The 24538-nt window shown below is 38.0% G+C and overlaps 1 protein-coding gene across 3 annotated transcripts in view; it reads right to left on the bottom strand.

The window, feature by feature from the left end:
• The window catches only part of LOC121316170 (protein FAM184A-like), a 70554-nt gene that overhangs the window by 18866 nt on the left and 27150 nt on the right, over positions 1–24538 (bottom strand). For 2 of the 3 annotated variants that reach the window (XM_041251032.1, XM_041251034.1), the window contains exons 3-14: positions 22038–22892; positions 20736–20871; positions 18942–19123; positions 15941–16126; positions 12438–12560; positions 11116–11277; positions 9659–9780; positions 7103–7253; positions 5750–5791; positions 4589–4801; positions 3306–3459; positions 2641–2768 (exon numbers count right to left, since the gene is read on the bottom strand). In XM_041251032.1, the coding sequence (XP_041106966.1) occupies positions 2641–2768; positions 3306–3459; positions 4589–4801; positions 5750–5791; positions 7103–7253; positions 9659–9780; positions 11116–11277; positions 12438–12560; positions 15941–16126; positions 18942–19123; positions 20736–20871; positions 22038–22892 (2454 nt within the window). The remainder of the gene's footprint in view (positions 1–2640; positions 2769–3305; positions 3460–4588; positions 4802–5749; positions 5792–7102; positions 7254–9658; positions 9781–11115; positions 11278–12437; positions 12561–15940; positions 16127–18941; positions 19124–20735; positions 20872–22037; positions 22893–24538) is intronic. The other variant, XM_041251033.1, reaches the window with a different exon arrangement.

Below are 24538 nucleotides of genomic sequence, written 5' to 3'. Positions count from 1 at the left end.
AGAGGCTGTCCCCATTTTTGTTTTATTCTATAAAACAAGAGTTTCAAAATCTGGCCAGCTAAGATTTGAGGGCAATTAGTAATACTGGCTATGTTTACAATGACTTTTACTAAGCCAGAACAACAAGTTCCCATAATGTCACACACTTAATTGATTTTTTAGTAGTGAGTACGACCAGAAGGCCAGTTTGGCTTGTTAAACAGCATACTGTACCATTCACTTTGTCATATGATAAGGAAAACAAAAAAAAATATCCATATAACTACGACAAGAACACAAAGAAATCTCATTTGAAAATCCCTGACCTGTCTTGGTGCATGCACACATGTATTTAATATTTCGCTTAAAGAATTACTTCTCCTTGGCATTATAATGAATGGGCTTTCACTGAATATAATATCAAACAATACCAGGGAGGCAATTATGTGTAATTACCTAGTGTTACCTTTATTATTCTCCATAATTTGAGAATGCGTACAAATATACCAGTAAGATGTTGCCATATAAACCAATTCCAAAAGGTGTGTGTGTGTGTGTGTATATATATATATACTGGTGTATATATACCAGTTTATTAGATGTTTAACTGCCCAGACATGAAGCCTTAATAACTGAACATTTAAGTTAACATTACAGTGTTGGAGGACAATGAAGCTCTGGGCAGCTTACAGGCAAGCCTGCAGGCACCTGGCCAGTCTACAGGGGTTGCTGGTGCTTGGTGAGTGGAGGACACCCTGGCCAACCTAATCCCTCCCCACCTGGGCAACGCTTGGCCAATTGTGCGCTGCCCCTTGGGAGCTCTCATCCACAGTTGGAAGTAGAATAGCTTGGGCTTGAACTGGCGACCTCCAGGCTATGGGGCGCATCCTGCACTCTATGCGGAGCACCTTTATTGGATGTGCCACTCGTGAGCCCCATTTTACTATATGTTTAACAGTAATATATTTATGTTTATTTCACTACCATATGTCCCAAATGTTGGCATTTTTAGTGCAAGTGCTGTTTCAGATTCAGGGAATATTTAAACTTACTCCCATATTCCTCACCTTGTCACAATCTGCCATATATGCACTTTTGAATTTATACTGTATGGTATTTCTCTTTCCTCTGTAACTCTTGGGTCCTTGCCTTGGGTCACTGTGACTTCTACCATCACATAAATTCATTCAGGCATGCACTGTAAACCAGGTTCTAAACCAGCCTCTCACTTGTATTGTATCTAACTATAAAACAACAGTTTTTTTAACTGGGAAAGTAGCAGAAGATAAAAAAATGGTGTGGCAGGGCTGAAAGGCTTGTTTATTTTTAATGTACATTTGGCAGTGATGGGGTTAAAATCTAATTGATGTCAAATCCATGTGCAGAATATGGCCAGGTGTTGGCTGACTGATTGTCAATCAACACTGGCCACATGGTATATAAGAGGAGCTGGATCATTTACTTTAGGGAAAGGACTGGGAGCAGGTTGTGCTCTCTGTCTGCACTGTGATAGCATACAGTGGTTTGCAGAAGTATTCACCCCCTACCAATAACGTCACATTTTGTTGAATTACAAACAATGTATGCACAGTTTTTCAAACAAACTTTTTTTTTATTCAAAGCTGTAGTGGTTAAACTGAACACTGTCAGTTTGGGAGGGCGACCTTAGTGTATGGGTGGTATGATGCATCTTCCACTTCTTAATGATTGGACTTCACTGTGCTGAGAGGGATAATCTACATTGAAATTTTCTTGTACCCTTCTCCTGCTCTGTACCTCGCTATCACTTTATCCCTGACTTGTTTTGAAAGCTCCTTGGTCTTCATGGTTGCTTTGTTGGATGACTATGTCAGTTCCAGCTTGAAAGTCTTTATATACCTGAGGGAAATTATCTACAAGTTAAACCACTTTGAGCACACACAAGCTGAAACCAGTTCGTTAATTTTGTGACCTTTCAAACAAATCATTTGCACCTGAGATGATTTAGGGCTGCAGTAGCAAAGGGGTTGAATACTTATGCAATTGAGATTAATCTGTTTTTCTCTATAAATCTTACTTATTTATATTCTATATTTTTTTATTAACTGTATCAATGTGGAGTAGTTTGTGTAGACTCTACATGTACAAGTTTAATTTGAAAGCGTCATGGAGTAGCACAGGTGCCAATAAAATGTGAAAACTTTGCAGGGGGGTGAATACTTCTGCAAACAACTGTATACTGGAAGCATTGATTTATTCTGTTTTTAGTTTAATTTGTTAACAAAAGTGCACAGTCTTCCACCTTCGTGTCTGCTATTCCTGGCACTAGCCAGCCTTGACTGCAAAACTGGCGAAAGGAATTGTGTAATTATACATTTTTTTACTTTCTTTTACCTTCAATTGTTTTCAATATAAGAAGATCAAGCACTGTCTTTTGTCTCCTCATTCCAGAAAAGCATATACTCTGTTCAACAATTCAAAAAATAACATAATTTTGGGGAATTCAGGAAATCAAAGACAATGGGCAGAGAGCTAGCATTGTATATGGCCTTGTCATTTTGCTTAAAGTCAACCATAAGGATAAACATGTAACCTAAAACACAATAAGCAAGCATGCCGGAAATGATTATTGAGAATTCTGCTAACTGATATCTCAAAGTAGGTCTAAGCAGTTCTGCATACCTGCTGCCTGCTCTGTTCCAATGCATTCTCTAGTTCCAACTTAGCAGCTGCCGTTTCCTGCTGATGGGTCTGTCTGAGGTGGTCTATTGCAGATGCGTGCAGATGGTTCAACTCTGAGCGTAAAGAGGCTAGTAAGAATTGACAAAGTACATTAGAAAGTTCTTGAACAGTTACCAGAAAACACAGATAGTTATGTGGTAAATCTAGTAATTACAGAACATTAAGGCAGTCTGGTGTTAAATATCTTCTAAGCCACTGATTATATACATGTTAGAAAGTTTATTGAACAGAACCAAACATGAAATTAGATATTGCATCTCAGTTGGGCTACCTTGGATAAATAACTAAGATTGATATATTTTGCTTCGTATTTTTTTTTTTTTTTTTTTTTAATTACCATAATACATTCAATGTTGTGGACCTCATCGGCATCAAATCTGTCAGTTTTGTGTTTAGATTAATAATATGTATTTTATTTATTTTTAAATATAAAACTGGATTGTTATAAAACATTAAGCCACTGGAATTAAACATAGAACCACTGGAATTACTAAACTAAATCAGCTTACAATGATGTTTTAAGACAACCATTGTGAAATTATGATGTTTTAAGAAAACCCTGTAAAAACCATCTGGGTAATGAACTGTCTGCAAACTATACTTACCAAGCATTGCCTTGCCTTCATCTTCCAGCTCGAAGCGGAGTGTCTGCAGCTCTTGCTCTGATTGCTGTTTCAGGGTGTCAATGCTCTGCCTGTGGGCCTCTCTCAGACACTGCCATTCTTCATAGTGCTGCAGTCTCAATCTCTCTTCCAGTTCCTGCAAAACAAAAAAGAGGGAGAGGATTTTTAATCATTAAAACGTTTTTATACTAGGATATGCTTAAATTATTTAGATTTTATGCATCCTATATGTTATCCTGGAGCACATTAGTAATTCAAGTTTTATCAGGGCTACTATGAACTCAACATTAATGAAAAGGATTTACAGAGAATGGAGTTGGATTTTGGACTCATGCCATGCAACATAAACCCACAGTTTTATCGTAGGCAGCAAATAAACCTAATTTGTATTTAAGAGTGTAACAGGGCGATGAGCCCTGTACATTTATTTAATTTATTTTTAGAATGGGGTCTCCCCCTCCGCCCCTTGTCGTATTTGTGTTTTATGATTTATTTATATGACGGCGTAGCCGCGTTGTTTTGTTATTGTTTTGTTTTTGTTTGGGTGTGTTCTGGCAGAGGCAAGGTTGGCAGCTTGTCCTCTGCCAGGAATGATTAAAAACCTGATGCAGAAGGTGGCCATCGCCCGAATTAATTAAGTGATTCATTTGTTGCTAAATCGGGAGATGGTCACCAGTATAAAAACCTGCAGCTCTCTGCACTCCGGGTGGGTGTACAGAGGAGAGAGAAAACTAAACTAAAATACAGATACAATATAGGAACAGTGAAGGCGATTGCCCAACATGACCTATATGGTAGTATTGTTTTTGCGATTATTTTTACTTACCTGTTTTATTTTTGCTCTGCGAGCAGAGAGTGTCTTTTTGTTTAAATATTTATTTTATTTTTGATATTTAAAAATAAAACAGCACAAGCGCCATTGCACCGTATTTGCAGTGCCTGTGTCGTCTTCCTGCATTCTGGTCTGATGTCACCACATCGGCTACCCTGTCACAAAGAGTTAATGACTGACATGGAGGTCTCTAACTAGCAGATAATGACCTAGCAGGGTGGTCAGGCTCCCAACAACCTGCAGGTCATTATCTGCCAGTTAGAGACCAACATAGGAGTTCAATAACAATATTATAATCCAAATTATTGCAGTATTTTGGGAAGTCAGCCTCCACACACACACTGAAATACTGATTGAAGAAATCGTTGCTGAAAGACTTACCATATCTGTCATGTCTACATTATTGGGGGTGCAAATTAGTAATGGCTGATACCTGCAGTTCTTGTGCTTTGGTCTCCTCCATGTTGTGCATGTCAATGCAGTGGGCTTCTTCCAGGGATCTCTCCCGGTGCTGATGCTCCCTCTCCATCTCCTGGATCTGCTGGTTGAGGTGCTCTCGCTCCTGGTTGAACTGAGCCTGCAGCTGGTGTAGGGAATTCTGGGACTGCGAAAGCTGCATTTCCAGACTCTGCTTCAGTAAGGAGATCTGGCTCAAATTGAACAAAAAATGAAGATATGTCAGCCACACAAACACAAAACACTGTCCCAATGATATCAAGCATATGTTTAAAAATACATTTTTTTTTACTCTTTTCAGTTTTTTAAATTGCAAAGTCACTGTTCACAGTATTGGCCTTAACAAGTTTACAATTTCTGCATTGTTTTAAGCAGAAGGTTTAAGCTGACGGTTTTTAAAGCAGGTTCTTTGCATGTTTATTTCCCCCTGTAGGGAGATGCTTCAGTAGATTAAAGTGGTAACAAACGGCACTGAAATGACACATTTGACTTCACTGTTGTGCCTTATTCCTCGCTGGATTTTGTTTTACTTCAAGCACATGCATCTGAAGTAGTTGATATATAAAACTGAGATGTTGATATTACAGTGTCATTAGAGATTCATATAAGTAAAATATGTATAAAATACAGGCTTCTGTACATGCATTTGTGCCTGAAGGTAAATAAATAACATAAATATAAAACCTTATTAACGTAATTGCTGTTCATGCACATTGTCTGGTCATCTTTGTTAGTTCCATAGGACCCCATTCAACTGATCTTATTAACATCTTATTTCACGCCATCTTACAACTTATCTTTAACAAACGTGTTTAGTCCATTAGCACTTTCATTCAGAGGCAATGTAAATATATGTTGTTATTTAAATCAATTGAATAAGGCCCTCATGTTTCTTTTGCATATTAGTGGCTACACAAATTGGCACAATCAAAACAAATTAACCTGAACGAGATACACTGCGATAGAGCAAACACTGCAAAAGCTGATGGCAAATCATTAAATTCAAAACCATCCTGTTTTTTTTTTTTTTAAATCAAGCTTGAGCAGAAAAAAAAATAGTCTTGCATTGCCAACATGCAAAGTACACAGAGAGAGCAGTAAGTGCGAAGCAGCAAGTTTGTAAGTGCATTTCACTTACATTACTGATTGATTTATGTAAAGCTTCACCAAGATTGTGCCGCTATGAAGAAAGATCAAAGGAATAAGGGGAAACATTCAGAAATCAACTCAGAAAAACAAATACAAGGGTTATAAAGAAGGGAGATTAGAATACAAAATATGAATTGAAAAATTTGCTGATAAAAGAAGGACTATAATGAAGAAATAATTCAAGGACATACATTAATTACTTCAAAGCAAGAAAACAAACAAAAATGCATGTTCACTAAAACTCAAATTATAACAAATAACACTAAATTAATAAACTGACTGGACAGAACTGAAACATGTGGGCTTTATTATTTAAAAAGTAATTGTTAATGTACTTTATGATGTGCTTTTTGAGTGGCATTAAGGACAATGAACTTTAAACAGGGCAATATACAGAAGTGTAAACAACGAACATAAATATAAAATGCAATATGGGGGAAAAGGAAACTACAAAACAAAAGGCGCCTCAAATACAGTGAGCGCTACTCAGCTATTCAACAAGGTCCTGCTGACAAACTTGTGGGATTTAAAAGCCCTGAACTAATCCCTATTGCGACTAATGTTTACACATGGGTTTGTTGGAGGTTTTCGGCTTTTACTCATGGCGCTTCGATTTCGGTTAAAAACACAGAAATTGGAGGATATGGGCTTTTAAAAAATTATTGTTAGATGGTCCTGACTCTTCTCACATGCCTTGAGGTGCGTCATTTGACCCCTTGTACTGTGAGAGGCTCTGCCAAGACATGCCCACCTGCTGGCAAGGGATCCGCAACTGGCCAATCACCATCTGCTTTTCCCAGCAACCATATACAGCAGGTAGCATTTCCCACTCACAAATGTCTGACTTATTAACAAAAAGTACACAAAACCCCTGAACGAAAATAAACTAAACTAAAATACACTTTGCAGTCCTGCCATACATGTATTATTTTCTAGTCATAATTACACAATGTGTCTCACTAACAAAAAGACATTTTTAGGAAAAGGAAGCCATCATTAGGCCTAGCAAGCCTGTCCCTTTTTGTTTAGCTCATATCACATTATCACATTCTTGAATTATAGTCAGAACAAATATTTTAAAATATTCTTAAGCTTCACTGAATAAATATATTTTCTAATGTAGCATTAACATTTATCCTTTCCTAGGTGCAGTACAAAGTTATAACTGATTGGCAGATTTACAGACACTAATTTAAAATGCCTTAGTTACAATTGTGCATTTCATAAAACAATAAAAAAGTGATTATTGATTACAAACAGTGGAGAGCCTTAAAGTGCAAGTAGATTACATTTATTTATTTATTTTAACTTCTAGCCCTGAACCAAATTGCTGTATGATTACCTGGTCAAGGAGGTCCTCCATCTTCTTCTGCCAGCTCTCCTTGGCTGAGTTCATCTCCTGCTCCTTCTGCTGGGAGAGCAGAGTCAAGACTGACTTCTTATCCTCTTCATGCTCCTCTCGCAACTCCTCACGCACTTTTTTACACTCTTGTCTGAAATCAAAATGTGAAGCCGTTCCATAGTTATGGATGGTTAATGCTTACATTTCTATTTCAGGGAAACGGTGTTATCATTATAACCTAATGTTTCTTTTCAAGTACAAAATGTACCAAAGCCGTCACAAGGGAAATATTGCAGAACGACTGGAATGCTACAAAGCTAAGCAGAGAGGCTGCCCTGTGTATTACCATATGGAACACAGCAGAAGCAGGGCGAGCAGTAAGAAGGCATATAACAGTCGCCTCGGCCACTGGTGTGCCAAGGCATCTACTGCCAGTGGGTCCCCACCTCCTATTATGGAGAACCAGAGGGGACAGTGGGTTGATTCCTGGGAGGCAAAGAGAGCTATCTCTGCACTGCCAAACCTCTCCCAAACCCCTCATCACTCTGAGGCGTTGGGGACTCTCATTGAGAGGTCCGCAGCCCAGTTTGTCACCCTGGGTAGATGTACTGCCTGTAGTGACTGGAGGTTCTCGTGTGCCCAGAGTATAAGCTTGCGGGTCATGAGATGGAGACTGGGCGACCTGAGGCAGCCCTGGTTTGTTGATGTAAGCCACTACTGTTGTGTTGTCTGTACGGACAAACATGTCTCCCTCAACCCTCCTGTAAATATTTCTGCAAGGCCAGGTAAACTGCCTGCAGCTCTAAAACACTGATGTGCAGACCCTGCCAAGGGGGGTTCTGTGCACCTTGCGCACCCATGCCATTCCACACAGCGCTTCTGGTGACACTGCCCAGCGCTAAGCTGAGACGTAGATGTGCAGGCTGTTTCCACCACCAGTGATGAGACACTGTCAATAGGCAGCCACAGTTCAAAATGGGCTGAAAAACCCTGCTGTTGAATTAGGCCTGCAGAGGACTCATGCACAGGAGACCCAAAGGAAGTGTCTGGGAAGCTGCTGCCATCAAGCCCAGAAGTTCTCTGGAATGCAACTACTGTGAGTGCTCTGTTGAGCTGAAAGAGCTCTAATCAATTGGCTATTCTCTGCACTCTGTTGTCCGACACAGTGGACAGCATGGACCAGGAGTCCAAGCACACTGTAGATAGCAGGCTGTCTGAGAAGGCGTGAGCTGGCTCTTCGAGGCCCAATCATTGAAGGTGGCTTGTGACAAGTTCCGTGTGGGCCTCTGTCTGTGCTGGAAACTGGACGCAAATGAGCCAGTCGTCCAATATTTGAGCACTCTGATGCCTTTGAGTCTCAAAGGAGCCAGGACAGCTTCCATGCACTTTGAGAAGGCATTTGGGAGCAAGGGAGAGGCCAAATGGCAAGAAACAGAACTCGTACGCTATTCCCTGAAAAGCGAACCGCAGGTATTTCCTGTGCGCTGGTTTTATGGGGATGTGAAAATAGGTGTCTTTGAGGCCCACTGTGATGAGCCAGTTGCCTGGCCTGATTGACTGCAACAGCTGTTGCATCATCAACATTTTGAACCTCCTTCAACTCAGATACAGGTTGACCTGTCTAAGGTCGAGGATTTATCTGTTGACACCATCCCGCTTGGGCACTAGGAAGTACCTGGAGCAGACCCCTTCCTCCAACTGGAGGGGGGCTATCATGAGAATAGCCTGTTTTTGCAGCACAGCTGCTACCTCCTGAGACACCACCACAGTCCATGACTGATGTTACATTCACGCCACGAAAGGGAAGGGGGCCGTGATTGACCTGCAGTGAGTAGCCAGTCTAAATGGTAGTAAGCACCCAGATGTCCGTGGTTCACTGACGCCAATACTCCCTGAAAAGCACCTAGGGCTGCTGCACGGCCTGTGGCTTGGCCTGAGATTTTTGTCTCTGTGCCGGGAGGTGGAACCTATTAAAGCCTCCGCGGCAAGCAGCCACGGGCCGGTTCTGAACACCGCCTCTGGCAGCATATATATGTGGATGCAGCTTAAATACCTGCTTGCCTATATTCCTTCATTAATAGTGCTTGTGCTTGTTGTGGGGAAATGACTAGGGTGTTGATCAGGTAAATACTTACTACCACTATGATACATTGTGTAGATAGTGGGGGCCATTTTAATGCTCTAAACAGTGGCAGAGCTTAATTCATCATTTTCATAATCTTTGAAGAGTACCATCTATCTACACAGAAGAGTTCTGACGAAATATAGCCAAGCAAATCCAATTTCTCCTGTAGCAAATAGCGGGTCCTATTAATAAAACTTTAAGAACCGTTTTAAGCAGTGTTTTAAGGAACTGTTTTTGAAGAGAGTTTATAATTCTCTTAGGATAAACGGTACTTTGAAAAATTAGAATAGGCTCATAAACCCACTCTCATTCAGTTAAAAAATTAAATTAAAATGGCCTTTAAAAAAAACAAAGTCATAACAAAACATTCATTAAAATGAGTCTTAAAGGTGTTGTGAATAAGGCCCAGTATGTCCTGTAGAACTGTATACCTCAGAGCTTCTGTCCATTTCAACTCCAGCTCCAGTGCTACTTTGTCCATTTTAAGCTTTTCTTCTTCTTTAATTGAAATTAGCCTTGCATCGTGCTGTTGCCTTTGTTTATCCATCTCATCCTGTGGACCCGTAAATAATGTTTTGTGTGAGTTACACAAGCTAAAAGCAACAACATTTAAAAATGAACACGATTTCCAAAACCCAATGCATTATATGCAGGTTTTATATACCAGGTTTTGGGAATCATGTACAAGTGGGTCATGGAGATGCAGTGTTTAAAGTCCAATGGCTGTCTTTTTAGATGTCAGACACATACAGTAGGGAAGTACACATTCTAACACTCCTTAGGTGGCTGGCTGGCATTACTTTCAGATCAATGCTAAATGTAAGCTGCAAGTAGCTGAATTACTACGCGAAACAAAAGGGTGAATTAAAACAAAAACATTGACTTAACAAATTATAGGTATTATTACATCTGTTAGGGAAAAAGCAGAGCCAAAGGTTAATAAAACAATGATTTTAGTTTTGATATTTGATAGAATGCCATATGGGCACTTTGAAGCAACATATGGCAATATACTGTAAGTATATCTGCTCTTATCTGCTTATAAAGCTCATGCAAGCAATTGTGTTTTAATTCCAAGGGATATGTAAAAATAAAATGAAGTAAAAAGTAACAGGGAAGATGGAGATGCATTTAAAAAAAGAAAACAAATCTTTTCTAATAGAATATTTTTCAATAAACATCACAGCGATCAATTCAGGAAGCAATTCTATACCTACTCAGATATATATGGAGATCTATTTTTTTCAGCTGTTAAAAAAAACAATTAATGATCAAGATGGAGAATGGTTATATCTTCATTGTATTATTTACTTCAGTTTCTCTCCTATTATAGTATTCCCTTAGAAGTCAGTTTGACATTACCTAAAAATTGTCACAGATGTATTACACTGTAATGTAACTCCAATCATAATGATAAATACAATAGTAATACACTGTATGCAAAATTATATCATTAACATTGCATATGCTTCTTGCTACATGGGGCAAGATTCTTAAAGCTGTTTATTTTAACATGTCATCAGCACAATTTTTACCTAAAAGGAAATAACTGATACAAATATGCTTATTACAGTTCCTAATTTAATGTCTGAGATATTTGGTGTTTTTTTTACCTTTCTTTTATAAAAAAATAAAAAAAAGAGGTGAAAATTGCAATTTGGAGTTAAGAGTATTGAGAATCTAACCCACTGTCTACAAGTAACACGCACCCCTTCTACTAAGATCTCTACAGGAATGATTTATTCATCTCAGTGGCCTTCCCTGGGCCAAATCAGTCAAGCAGTAAACTAATACCTTGATCAGTTACGCTAATCAGTAAACTAATCAAGTGATCAGTGTCATCACCTTAACCCCACCACCCAAAAGATAATGGAAAGGGTTTATGTACCTGCAGAGCTGTTAAGGAGTTACTGGTTTCTCTTAGCCTCGCTCTGGTTGAGTCCAGCTCATTATGCAGCTTTTCCTGGGCATCCCTCAGGCTGGATATGTGTCCTTCAGCTGAGCCGAGCCCCTGCTCACTCTTTATCACTAGCTCTTGTAGACGAGACACCTGGGCAATGATCCAATATTGTACATATTCATTTTAAAAGTCACATAAATAGATCACTACTTGAAATGATGCTCATTATTATCCAGTCCTTTCTCTTTTTTTTCCATGAATGAATTGCAGTGTATGCATTAGTTGTGTTGAGGACTGGCACTTTAAAATCAATTGACGAAAGATCCATGGGGGAATAACGGACTAGGAGTAAATACCCCTGTTACTTCATTCATGGGTTGTAGGATTTCCAAGCACCATGTCAGAGTACAGGTGTGTGTGTGTGCATATATATATATATATATATATATATATATATATATATATATATATATATATATATATATATGTCATATACAAAACATTTGTAAACTGTAGCTTCGCTAGTCAGAGTAAGTTGCTTGGAAACCTACTACCTTTCCGAGCCCTATAGAATTTGACCTGCAGCTTTGATGTTGAAGATTGTACCTGTAGCTTCTGCATGTGATTGCGTTCTGTACTGTCTTTTGGATTTGCTTTATTTCAGAATTATACTCTTTTGATTGAAGAGTACCGGAAGAAGATTGACTTATTATTTTTAAGAAGTAAACAAACCTTATAGTACTTTCCAAACTCTACTTTTCCCCCCATCTGTAACTTTGCACTAAAGGGTGCCCTCTTAAAAAAACACAGGATGAGGCCTCCTTATTCTCAAAGACTTGCTTGAGGGATCTGAGACTCATCTGCACTTAGTATTGATTATGCCGTGAAGACAACGGTAAAAAGTTTATCAATGCTACTGTTAAAACTAATCACCTGAAAGAGATGAATTTAAACATCTTCAATAAACGAGACACCCAGGAAAGCACAAATTCTGGAGAATCTGTGAGTTTTCCAAGAGCACAAAGATTACTAATTGGCAAGCTTCTTCTGTTGCACCTTCGGTCTTAATCTAAAAATTATGTATTTATATAGGAATAAAACAAAGACAGAGGTACATGTACTGTATAATCTACTGAACAGTTTCACATTGGACCCTGTTTAATCCTTGTGGTTAAGTGGTTACTGGGTTTAGACAGGTGAGACCTTGCATGAACAAACAACCTCATTAGAGGTCGAATGACAAAACACTATTGATGAACTCTGGTATGCTGCCCTTGGCAGTAAATTGATGTTAGAGATGAGATACTTGCCTCCTGATTGGCTGTGCTGAGCTTGGCTGTCAGCTCTTCCCTCAGGTTTTCCAACTGCTGTCGGAGTCGATTTGTCTGCTCTTCCAGAGACAGTCTCTCCTTCTCAAACTGCTGTTCCAGCTCCTAAAATCACAATATTAATGAGTGGATCCTGTGTCTAGTGTCTGGGTGTCCAAGAATAACATTTATAATTGTATATTTTAGTTGTATTTATTAATAATTTTGCATAATTGTTGCGCCACGCTGGACTTTACCCCAGCTCTTGTTACAATGCACACGAGTAACTTTGTAGACACATGTTTGGCAGTCATTTAAATCAACGTAGATAAACATTCCAGTTCCAAATACCTATATCTGTAGCATACTATCAGCAATCCTTATACAAAACATGACAACAATTATGATTTTTACACAACTTTAACATCTTTTTATATGAGCTTAAAACCAGTGTCCTACCACTTCCAATGAGAGAGAGCATGCATCAAATACTTCTCTAAATAGCAGCATGCATTTTTTTCTCTATACCGAGAATGCACTTTTAAATTGTCAATTAAATGCATCTGCGATCAACTCTTTAGTTCATTAATCGGAACAGTCCTAATATATATACAATGTATGTATATGTGTGTGTGTGTGTGTGTGTATATATATATATATATATATATATATATATATATATATATATATATATATATATATCGATAGAGATCTAACAGATTGTGTCGCGTCACAAATGCTGTATTATTGTTATTATCATAAAACAATAACACAATTATATAAGCGAAATAGATGGTTTGTAAGTCACACTGTTTACAGTCCTGTAAAACCCTGGGCTTTTTTTTTTATTACTCTCTTGATGCACGCCATCTGTTACTTATAATATTCAGCCATGCTAATTCTGAATGACTGCTGGAGGTAATGAGATCCTTGGATGTTGGAGGTGACAGAAAGCAATGTACAGCAACAAAGGCATTCTTGTTTACTGTTTGAACATATCTAAACAATGTAAATAGTAAACCATGCTACTGTATATATATTATAATTATTACTAATATAATAATAATTAATAATAATAATAATAATAATAATAATAATAATAATAATAATAATAATAATAATAATAATGTCACATCCCCATTAAAACGTTTTAGTGGCAACACATTTGATATACAACACTGTAAGGAGTGAAAAATAAATATGTTTCATGTCAAAATTCCACAAAAAAATAAATATGGTACTTTGTTTTTTTTATAAAAGTGAACTTTTTATATGAAGGGTCTTAATAGCTGACAAAAGCTTTGCCTTAGTCACGCCATGAAGGTCTTTTTTCTTTTGAAACAGATCAGAAATTCAAGATTGTTACAACCATTATGAACTGCAGAAAAAGCAGCAACACTTAAGGATGGGCTTAGGAATAAACTGATTGACCTAGGAACTGTATATTATTGATCTTTCCCGTTATAGCTGGCTTGGCACTCAAATCTGCTTTGAGTCACCAATCAATCCTTTTCAAAATTATACCGAAATAGAAAGCTAATTTTGATTTGAGAAAAAAAAAAAGTGTTATCAGCAGGCTGTACTGAGTGTGACTGTATGAATTAAATTACGAAACAGAGTTTGAATACAGTTAGCAGGGCTTATAAAAAATCTTCTGTTCTTGAGCCAAACATGCATGGATCTGAAGGTTAAAGAGACTGATATTGGAGGTAATAACAAACCTGGATAGTATTTCATCATAGGAATATGAGAAGTGCAATATTTTCTTTATTTATAATACAAGTAATCATTTGTACCGTGTAGATCTATGAGAAGGCATACTGGTTTGAGAAAGAGATTTTGTTACCTTAACAAATGATCTCCGGTAGCAATGCAAAGGTTCTGTACTTGGAGGCAATGGTAGCAAAATGGGCAGCTACAGTGGCATTATTCATTGATAGAATGGCACCACCTATTGGTACCACTGTGCTACGTTATTTAATTAGGACTATTGTGCAATACTTGTTTTAAATCCATTGTTTGTCCATTATTGTTGATGCTCTGGTATTGAAATGGTACTGTTTGGGTTTTAATATGGTATCCCAGTTAAAAAGTTTCTGAATGGGTAGTGATGAGGAAATACAATTATGAGCATGACAAATGACAGTTCTCAAAAAAGAAACACAACAGAAAATAGTACTATTTGCTACATTAAACAATTGTTAAGAGGTTAAACATACAAAAATGATGAAACTAACCCCCACCATTAATACAACGTACAAATAAACCATAAACATGTTGTTGCTGAGCGTGGCTTTACATGGCTAATGCTATGAATTCAGTGGCGAACACAAAACTTTCAGGTTTGAGTTCATGATATCGCAATAATTTGTGTGACATTTCTTTTGTGTTATGGAACTACAGAATCTGACAAAAAAAGCTATATTTCTTTGCAATTTGAGTGTTTTATTTATTTATTTTTTTATTGTTGGAGAGGGATTTAGAATGCTTACTGTAGTACCTTACATGATTGTAGGACAATCAATACAGAACAATAAGGCGGCTTACTCCATTGTTATATAATAAAAATTACTTCATTAGTGACAAAAATATAATTCTCTTTCGACTATGTAAACAGAAAAGAACAGTAGCCAAGGACATTTGATGTGCCACTTCTAAGTACAAAATATAATAATTATTTAGATTAATTTCAACACAAAAATCGATACAAATAACAGTGGTAAATAACATATTCAAGTAATAAAGCAAAATATAAATTCAGTTTATGAAACAGAATGTTCGGACGGATGCTGCATGCTGATTGGATGTTGAGGACTTTTAACCGTGCAGACATATAGCAAAATGAACGGCGCAGTTCGATTAATAATTTATCAATACATGACATGGTAAGCTTGCAATAAATCTGCACATTGTTGTGAGAGATATTTTAAAGTTTTTCAAAATGAGTGACATTCCTTTTGTCACATTTGATCTTTTCGGCGGCATGGCAGCAGACAAGTGGGCAGAATTGCAAGAAGAAAAACCTCCCTAAAAAAAAAAAAAAACACGACGATCTAACAACGTCAACAACTTCATGAAATCGAAGAAAACGTCAAGCAAACAGCAGCTGGTGTTTTATTGATTGAATGAAACAAAAATAAATGGTAACTGACTTAACAATGTAAATGGTCTGTTACAAGAATTCTATGCATCAGTGCATCATTTTTCTCCAAAGCGGAAGGATGTATAATTGTTCGTTTAAAAAAAAAAAAAAAAAAAACTGTAATGTATCATTAACTCTCCAAATAACACTGTTCAGTACTGACCCAAACGGCACCCCCAAGCAGCCCTATTTCCAGGCAAGCAACTCAAGCAACAAGCTAAAGTACCTTCAGCTCAAAAGCAGTTCTGTCATATCTAACACTACTCTAGACAATTTCTCATACCCCATCAAGCTTCCCTCTTGTATTAAGGCAGTGTGTGGAAGAAGACACTTTATATATATATATATATATATATATGCTTACTGTTTGTAGCATCTTCCTTTCCTTCTCTCCCATGCTCTGTGTGGTCTCTAGAGTGGCTCGATGTTTTTTAGATAACTCTTCTAGTGCCTTAGCCTGAGTCTCTTTGAAGAGAGCAGCTTCCTCTTCATATTTGGCACGGATGTTCACCACCTCTTTCTCGTAGCTTTGCTTTGCATCTTTTAAAGCCTATAGTAGAAGCACACACTAGTTAAAAAAAAAGGATGAGAGCTTTCCACTTTAATATTGAAAAATAAAGTCAAATTAAATGCTAAAAACTTTATTAAAATCTGTCAATGCTACCTAATAATGTTATTTAATGAGTCAGAATATGGAACAATTGACAACAGGCACTAGTGACTGAGTATCGGAGAAACTTAAGTCTACTCAAGGCCCACTTCACTACCAGGGAATCGTTAACTGTACATACATTTCTTATTTCAAAGTTTAATCACACTATATAGATCATAAGTTAAATATTACTGCTCGTCCATAATAGCACAGCAGGACTGATCAAATAGATGAACTGTCATATGCTTGTGTATTGTTTTAGGGGTGTACCAGACACTCTAATGAGAACATGCAGTTGTTAGAATGAAAAAGAGGCTCTTAAAATGCTGAAAAGGAATAAGCCACTATTGTAAGTTTTCTTTTAGTAAAAACATGAAGTACTTGTGTTATATAAAATAATTATACATTTTCATGACAATTTCTCTTTTCAAAATTATATCTTTCTTTATATGCTGGTCAGATTGCTCAATAGAGATATTATGCACACTGCACTGACCATGAATGATCATGCCGCCTCGCTCGCTCGCACGCACGCACACACACACACACACACACACACACACACACACACACACACAATGTGCTGTGGACTCTAGAATAAAAAATTTAATCTAGTTGTATTGCTAATACTGTATATCTTTCATTTTAATACACACACCTTTAATTACACATGCAAATTTGTAGTATTCGTGTGTGGCAAAGTGCCCCGTCCCTGTGTGTATTTTGTGTCGTATGTTGTGTGTGAATGTTGGTGTATAGTCATTGGTACATGGGATATAAACGGGTCTGTGTAACACGAGTGTTTAAAATGCATATTTGTATTTAGGCACGAGGATTGCACAGCACTTCACGTGCAAGTAAAATGTAATAACATGTGAGCACGGGGAATTTCACTTTATTAATTCACATGCAGTTGTACCGCGACTCCAATTGAATGATTGATTAGCAATCGAGTCTCGGTACAGCTGCATAAAAGCTGCATGTTTTCACTCACTCTGTTTTGTGTGATCGGTGAGTGGAGAACGGGTATGGAGAGGAGAGAATTAAAAACGAGAAAACTAAACAAAGTAAAATATATATATAACCGTTGTTTTCACTCATCATGTTTGTTTGTTAGTCCACTGTTTGTTTAAGTGTTAGTCAGTTTTGTTTGTCTGTTTATTTTGGCCTCAAGTACCGCGTGCTGTTTTTGTTACAACCTTTTTATTCACTGTCTGTTCATTTATTAAACACTGAGTGCAAGGTAGTGCTCAGCTTCCCCAAAATCTCTTTGTTTATTTCCTGGTTCCTGTTTCTAGTCTGACATCCCCCACTCCAGCCGTCTTTGTGACATCATGTTATACAATTACAACATTTGAAATGCAATGTGATGTGATAAATACTGGAATCTCTGTCGTAGATCACATGGTCTAGTTTGAACTACAACACATTAAGTGATTAGGCACCAGCAGGAAACAGCAGCAACTTTTCACATATAGCATTGTATTTCAAGCAAAGAACCCAAATATTTACAACAAGTTCCAATAAGTTAAAAAATGCATTTTAAACCTTGGATAGCACTACTTTAATGCTAAAAACATGGAACACTGGAACATTTCACCTCTGGTTTACTGGTTTTAATCAGGTAAGTGTTCCAGAGAAAAGGACAAGTAATGTTAGTACATAAAAATATATTGTGGGAAAGTAAAACATATACAGTAGTCCCTTGCTTTTACAGACCCTGCAAAAGTGTACACTGGGATATGCCCCCCAGTAATATGCAATTAAGTGTGGCGCTAGGTCACTGTGAATTGCATGATCCAAAGAGACAGAAAAAAAAAACAGCTGTTATACTGACACCAAAGACAGAATGAAAACAAACTTCACGACATATACAAGCACCCTACTAAAATTAACTGCCTGATTAAAAAAGAGGGCATATAAACAGAGTTTAAACTAACTGCGCATGGAAAAGGGCAAGAAGCTTTCAGAAATACTGACGGACTCCTGTGGTTCGAAACGCAAGATGTGGACAGCAGTTAAAATTCTGAATTTTAAGTCTTTAATTGTTTCTGCAAAGAAAGTCTGACTCATACCAACAGAAAACAACAGTAGCAGGTAGGCTATGTGTTTTACTTTCAGCCACGTATATACTGTAAAGTTATATCTATAAATGTAAAAAGTATGTATTTATGTAAAGTGTGCGCAGCATATGTAAGGTACTGTATAGTATCATAACGTGGCAATGGGTACATACTTATTGTGTCACATGTTCCCATGTGTTGCTACAACTGTTTACTTAAGGTGTGCGTATTGTTTTTTTAACCTTTTAAACTGCATTCCCTGTCTCAAGATGGCTTCCCATGTATCCACATGGACCTCTCAGAACTACATTTCCTGTCATGCTCCTTCTCACTGGAAAATACATCTCAATTACACATGTGAGCAGGAGGATGATGGGAAATGTAGTAATGCAATATTCATGGCTTGAACAATACATTTCTTTAACTCTTTCAACACTGCAGATCTGTATACAGTGTTCTAAATTCTTCCACAGCAATTAGATGTTATATAATATGTATGCATATGGTCAATTATGTTCCTAATACATTCACTACAATTTCTCCACAAGTTCCCTAAACCAAATTATCTCTCCAGGTAACTAGTCCATTCAGAAAATATGGTAAGCCCCAAAAAATACTGTAATATACTTAAATCAGTTTCCAGAAGTTACCTTCTCCAATGCCAGAATTTGTTGCTTCTGACTCTCGTCCATACTCTGTGACTTGCTCTGCAGCAGACTTCTCTCCTCTTCCAAGCGTGTCAATTTATCTTTTAACCTGGATTTCTCTGATTCCAGGTCCCTTATTGCAGCTTCGTGGGTCATCTGCATAGCCTGAAGGCTTCCAACATGACCTGAAGGGTATACAAGCTGCTATTAAAAAAGCGTTTTGAATACTTCATATAGTATCTGAAAGCACTCCATGTACATGACCTTAATGTATCCTCATAAGGTCATCAAATTATAGCGAGAGCTTGACTGAAATTACTGTATTCAGGTATTTCTATCAATACCTCAAGCTCTTGGTAGGACTGTTCAACAGGACAGCTTATGTAAAATAATAATTGGTGTAAACTATTTGAAACACAAACTATTAGTAGAACAATTATGCGGAGGGCAGATATCATGTTTATCATGTAAGAGTGGTCCCTTGATAAGTATGTCTCACTATCCCAGAAGGAGCTGCTATCCAGGAGAAATAAATAAAAGCATACAGTAGGGATCATTGTTTGGGGTTTTTTGCACCTGATTCTCAGTGCACTTTTCTACATGTATTTGTCTCCAGGCACACTGCTGTGCATCCAACAGTATGCTTATTGAATAGACAGCCTTTCAGGGAGATCGTGGAGTGTGCCATATTTTTGATGACAGCACAGGATATTGAAACCTTTCATTTATCCACAAGCTAGGTGCAGTACAGGGAGGCTACATGCCAGTCTCTGCCCAGGAGGGACATTGCTCTATAGAGGTGGCAGTGTAATAAACATAGCTAATTTATACACAGCTATAGCAGACAATGAAGTGGATCCCAGAAGTGGTGCTGTGAATAAGAACTTAAGCTGTCATTACCATTAAGTCAGCCTAAAGGTGAAAAATCATACGAAGCTCTGTACCAGAGCCTATATTCCCATTGTCACCTATTATATAAAAAAATCATTATTGTGATAACAGAAGACGTTTTCATTTGTGTAGGAAGGGGGATCATCAGGCATAATAAAATATGAAAAAGATATTCCGATCTTGTTTAAAAAAAAAAAAAAAAGCGCACATTTCAACTATTTGGTAAGGGAATTTAATTATTGATATGTCTCTGTGTCTATCTTTTTTGTTGATGAATATAAAGTGGTGACAACATGACTATAGTATGTGAGTAATATTAAGCAAGAATGATTTTTCATTGCCAGGTCTTTTTTCTACTATTTTCTTTGACTAGTTACTTTTCTTTATGGTTGTTGCTACCTGAGTTACAACCAACCCTGCACTATATTGAGGTTCATTATTGTATATCACATTCTGAGTTTTATTCTGTATGCAGATGAATGGAAGATTTTTTAACAACTTGCTTTATTTTACAGTTTAGGCTGGGAGAGGGACTTTAAGGGTGTCACAAGCTTGTAAAGATATTTAGTTTCCAGGATATTTTGCAGGCTGTGTGGTCCAGTGGTTAAAGAAAAGAGCTTGTAACCAGGAGGTCCCCGGTTCAAATCCTGGGTCGCTCACTGACTCACTGTGTGACCCTGAGCAAGTCACTTAACCTCCCTGTGCTCTGTCTTTTGGGTGAGACGTTGTTGTAAGTGACTCTGCAGCTGATGCATAGTTCACACACCCTAGTCTCTGTAAGTCACCTTGGATAAAGGCGTCTCCTAAATAAACAAATAATTCATTACTTTGAAAAAGAACAGAAAATCCTGCCATTTTAACCACATTAAAAAAACATTAATATGAAAAATAAAAACAATTCCATACTGGCTTTCAGAAGAATCTCTGTGGCCTGTTGCTGTACTCTGTCTCGAGTGGCTTCCAGTTCACATTCCATCTCTTTCTGTCTGATCATCAAGATCCCAGTGTCTTGTGTAGCTTCATCTAGCTGCTTTTGGAGACTCTAGAAAAAGACACAGCATGTCCATCAAACGCGCTGCTCAGCATCTTATCTTTTCATCTGGCAATCAATATTATCCAAGAGTGGGAATACAATCTGTTGGTTTGTCTTTTGAAAGTGAGAAAATATAGAACAACCATGGGCACAGGCATGTACAAAAGCACCAGTATCTAAAGTTGACAGAAACATACTGAAATTGAAAGGAGATTAAAACATGAATGGAAAACTGTTGTTATCCTAGTAATGAATCAATGATAAAGTGAGACGTTACAGGTTTTTATTTTTTTAATACATGTAACAAGTAATGATGCTGTAGGAAATGGAGTCCTACTTAAGTCTAACAGTGTGTTTTATAAATGTTTAATGTGTGTTTTGATAGGAACTGTATCTATGAAGAAAGTGAAAGTGAGTTACCATGTGTAGACAAGCATTTGTTGGTTTAAAGATATTAAAACACTCAATTATGCAGTGTCATATATTTCCTAAGTTCAGTACAGTGGGCTGATTGCTTACAAAAGTACAGTGTATGAAGGGTAAATTACAGAACAATTAAGTAAACCAAGAAATCATATTTTATCCAAATTGAATTCATATTTAATTCATGACACATTCCACAGATAAGCATATTAAATCCATCACTAGTTATATTTCACCAGAAAAAAGGCAGTTTATTACACAACAATAAAAATAAAAATCTATTTTCTTGTTTTTGGCCATAATCGCCAAATATTTTACCCAATTTTCTCCCAATTTGGAACGCCCGATTGTTCAACCTGGCTCAGTGCTGCAACCCCCGCACCAACTTGGGAGAGACAAAGATGAGTAGTTCTGAATTGCACACAGGCAGGCCTGCAGGCACCTTGCCAGCCACAGGGGTCGCTGGTGCCCAGGCAGCACTTGGCCAATTGTGCGCCACTCCTTGGGAACTCCTAGCCACGGTCGGAAAAGCCTGGATTTGAACTGGGGATCTCCAAGCTATAGGGCACATTCTGCACTCTGTGCAGAGTGCCTTTACTGAATGCGCCACTCGGGAGCTCCTGAGAAAATCTTTAATAGAAAATTAAAAAGGTAATCCTTATCTCATGCCCTCTGGCCTCTTTTCCCTGTGTGTGAAACAAAAGCAAGGCATAAGACAGTGCTCAGGAGCCTTCAGCAAATTAAAACTGTACCTTGATATTGTTCTCTGCAGTTTTCAGGGAGGACTGAAGTTTCTGAGATTTCTCCCTGGATTCACGAGCCTCCTCCTGAACCACCTTTAGCTCGGTGCGAAGCTTCCCAAGTGTCTTCTGCAGGGCCGCCTCCTGGGCCTGGAACTCCTTTCTGAGCTCAGCCTCAGTCTTCTTCCAGGCGAGCAGGTTATCGGATGTCAACTGCTGGGTCCTCTTCATGGCCTCCAGCTCACGCTCATAGAAGGCCTGGGCTTTTGTCAACTTGGCCTCATATTCCTCCACTAGCTTCTTCTTGTCCATCCTGAGCTCTTCGACGTGCTCGGTCAGGGAATCTACCTCAGTTTTGTGCAGCTGCCCAAGCTTCTCCTGGTCTTTGCTGTAGTTGGCGTTCTGGCTCTGGTGGCCCCTCAGCAGCTCCTGGATCTCCTGGCGGTGGACTGACCTCAGTTCCTCCAAGGCCAGGTGCTTGTCTGTCTCAAATTGTGCTTGCACCTGTGTGAAGGAGCGCAACTTCTCCTCGAAGCTGCGGCGCATCTCCTCCACTTCCCGGGACATGGTTACCACACGCTGAGTGTGCTGGGCTTCAGTGCACAACTGCATGTCCTCCACCCGGTGCCGGTAGGTATCAAACTCAGCCATGGTCTGACGCTTCATGCGTTCATGAAGCTCCAAGGACTCCTCCAGGGACTGGATGCGCCTCCTGAGGTCCACCTCATCACAGACCTTGCTCTTGTACTGCAAGATTTTCTCCCTGGTCTCAGACAGGATCTGCTGGAGCTCCTCCTCATGGGCCTCTTTCAGAATTTGGATGGCAGCTTCATGCTCGTCATTCTTTGTGTTCAGAGCATAGATCACCTGAAAAAAGAAAAGAAAATGACAGAGGGTTAATAAGGTTTTCAAGTGGACTCCTGAAACAGCTGTTATATTAAGAAAGGAAAAAATAAATAAAAAATAAATTTAAAAAATCCAAATTTCCATAAATTCCCCTCAGGCTGACCTTGATTGTTTACAAAATACTGTCATTTTTCATTTGAATAATAATGTACTTTTTCTTAAACTGCTAAAAATGATTTGCTTTTCCCTTGGTGCAACGGAACAGCAGGAAGCACTGACAGCCATGTCATTATGAGATATTGTGCCACTTCATCTTTAGTATCCTAGTTTTTCATTTAGCTGTTTACCATAACTTCAGTATTCCTTGGAGAATCTCATAATCAAAATGTCTTTGATCTCTCTCTACTGTACAACATTATCAGGGTATTAAAGGCAACAGTACCATGCTCTTCTCTCGCTCGGCATTCACCTTGAGTTTGTTATACCCAAGTTTACTTTTCTTCATTAGGCAGAATCTATTTCTCAGTTCAAGTTTAATTGGATTCCCAGAGCCCAAATTGAACCAGTACGGGGGACAGTATGACAGTACAAGGCTGTTTGGGGAATAGGGCCTACATATAGGGCATTCCTATATCCCTAGACATCAACTAGGCTCCTCAAGTTTTAAGTTGCTGACCATTCCCTTATTTAGGTGTGTCACTCTGGGAGGTTGGAGTTTTTCTACTTGTGTTCCCTCCCTCTGGAATTCTGTGCCTCCAGTTGTCAGAAACTCTGACACTGGAGGAATTTAAGTCTCTATTAAAACTTACTGTTTTTTCCAACCTTATAAACAGACATTTTATATATTTAATTGTTAGTATTTTAATTGCTATAATTAATATTTTGCTTGTTTTGTAAAGCAGTTTGATTGATTGATTGTAGCACTAAATAAAGCAGTCAATGCTGGTAAAACCTGTTTGTTACACAGATGTCAAGTTGATATCTCTCCGAGCCAAATTAACTTATTGGGAAAACTTTACCCTTTTATCATTAAATTATCAGATGAACACATGTAGTTTAAATTGTATTTCTAAAATAACATATTTCTTAACTAGGACCCTTTTCAGATAATGAACTGGTCTGAACTGGAACTGAATAAAAACTATTGTAATTAAAATGTGCCGACCCACTAAGTTGTGCTTGCCATCAGTAAATTTAGCTGGCTTTCAATTGTTCCTGGTGTCCACAGTGGTGCTGGTGCCACAGAAACAGTAAGGTGATCTACAACTTTTAAAAGTAAACTGGTAAGTACTGTCAAATGTGGACCACAGCTGTTAATGCCCTCTGTGTGTAATTTCTATTTAAAAAGTCACCAGTGTTTGTAAAGCTACAGCTCAATGAACTAAACACTCAATTACTTTGAGTCAGTGTTTAGACACTACTGCGTTATAGATTTATTGTTACACTCACCCTTTAGACAACCCTTTAAACTGTGAAATGTATGTAAAAAAACATACAATAAGCAGTGACAATGTTTTTAAATATTGCCAACACAAGTACTTTTTAAAAAGCCCAGTAGCTACTGCAAACAGTATAAGTACAGCTTAAATAGAAACGATATACATCTTCTGCATGCAAGGCATATCAAACACGTTTCCTTTTTTATCTTTTTGTTCCATAGAAAATGT

Source organism: Polyodon spathula, chromosome 5, assembly GCF_017654505.1.
Source record: "Polyodon spathula isolate WHYD16114869_AA chromosome 5, ASM1765450v1, whole genome shotgun sequence".
NCBI classification, from domain to species: domain Eukaryota; kingdom Metazoa; phylum Chordata; class Actinopteri; order Acipenseriformes; family Polyodontidae; genus Polyodon; species Polyodon spathula.
The sequence above is the reverse complement of the archived record's forward strand: the minus strand, read 5'-3'. Positions and strand labels throughout refer to the sequence as shown.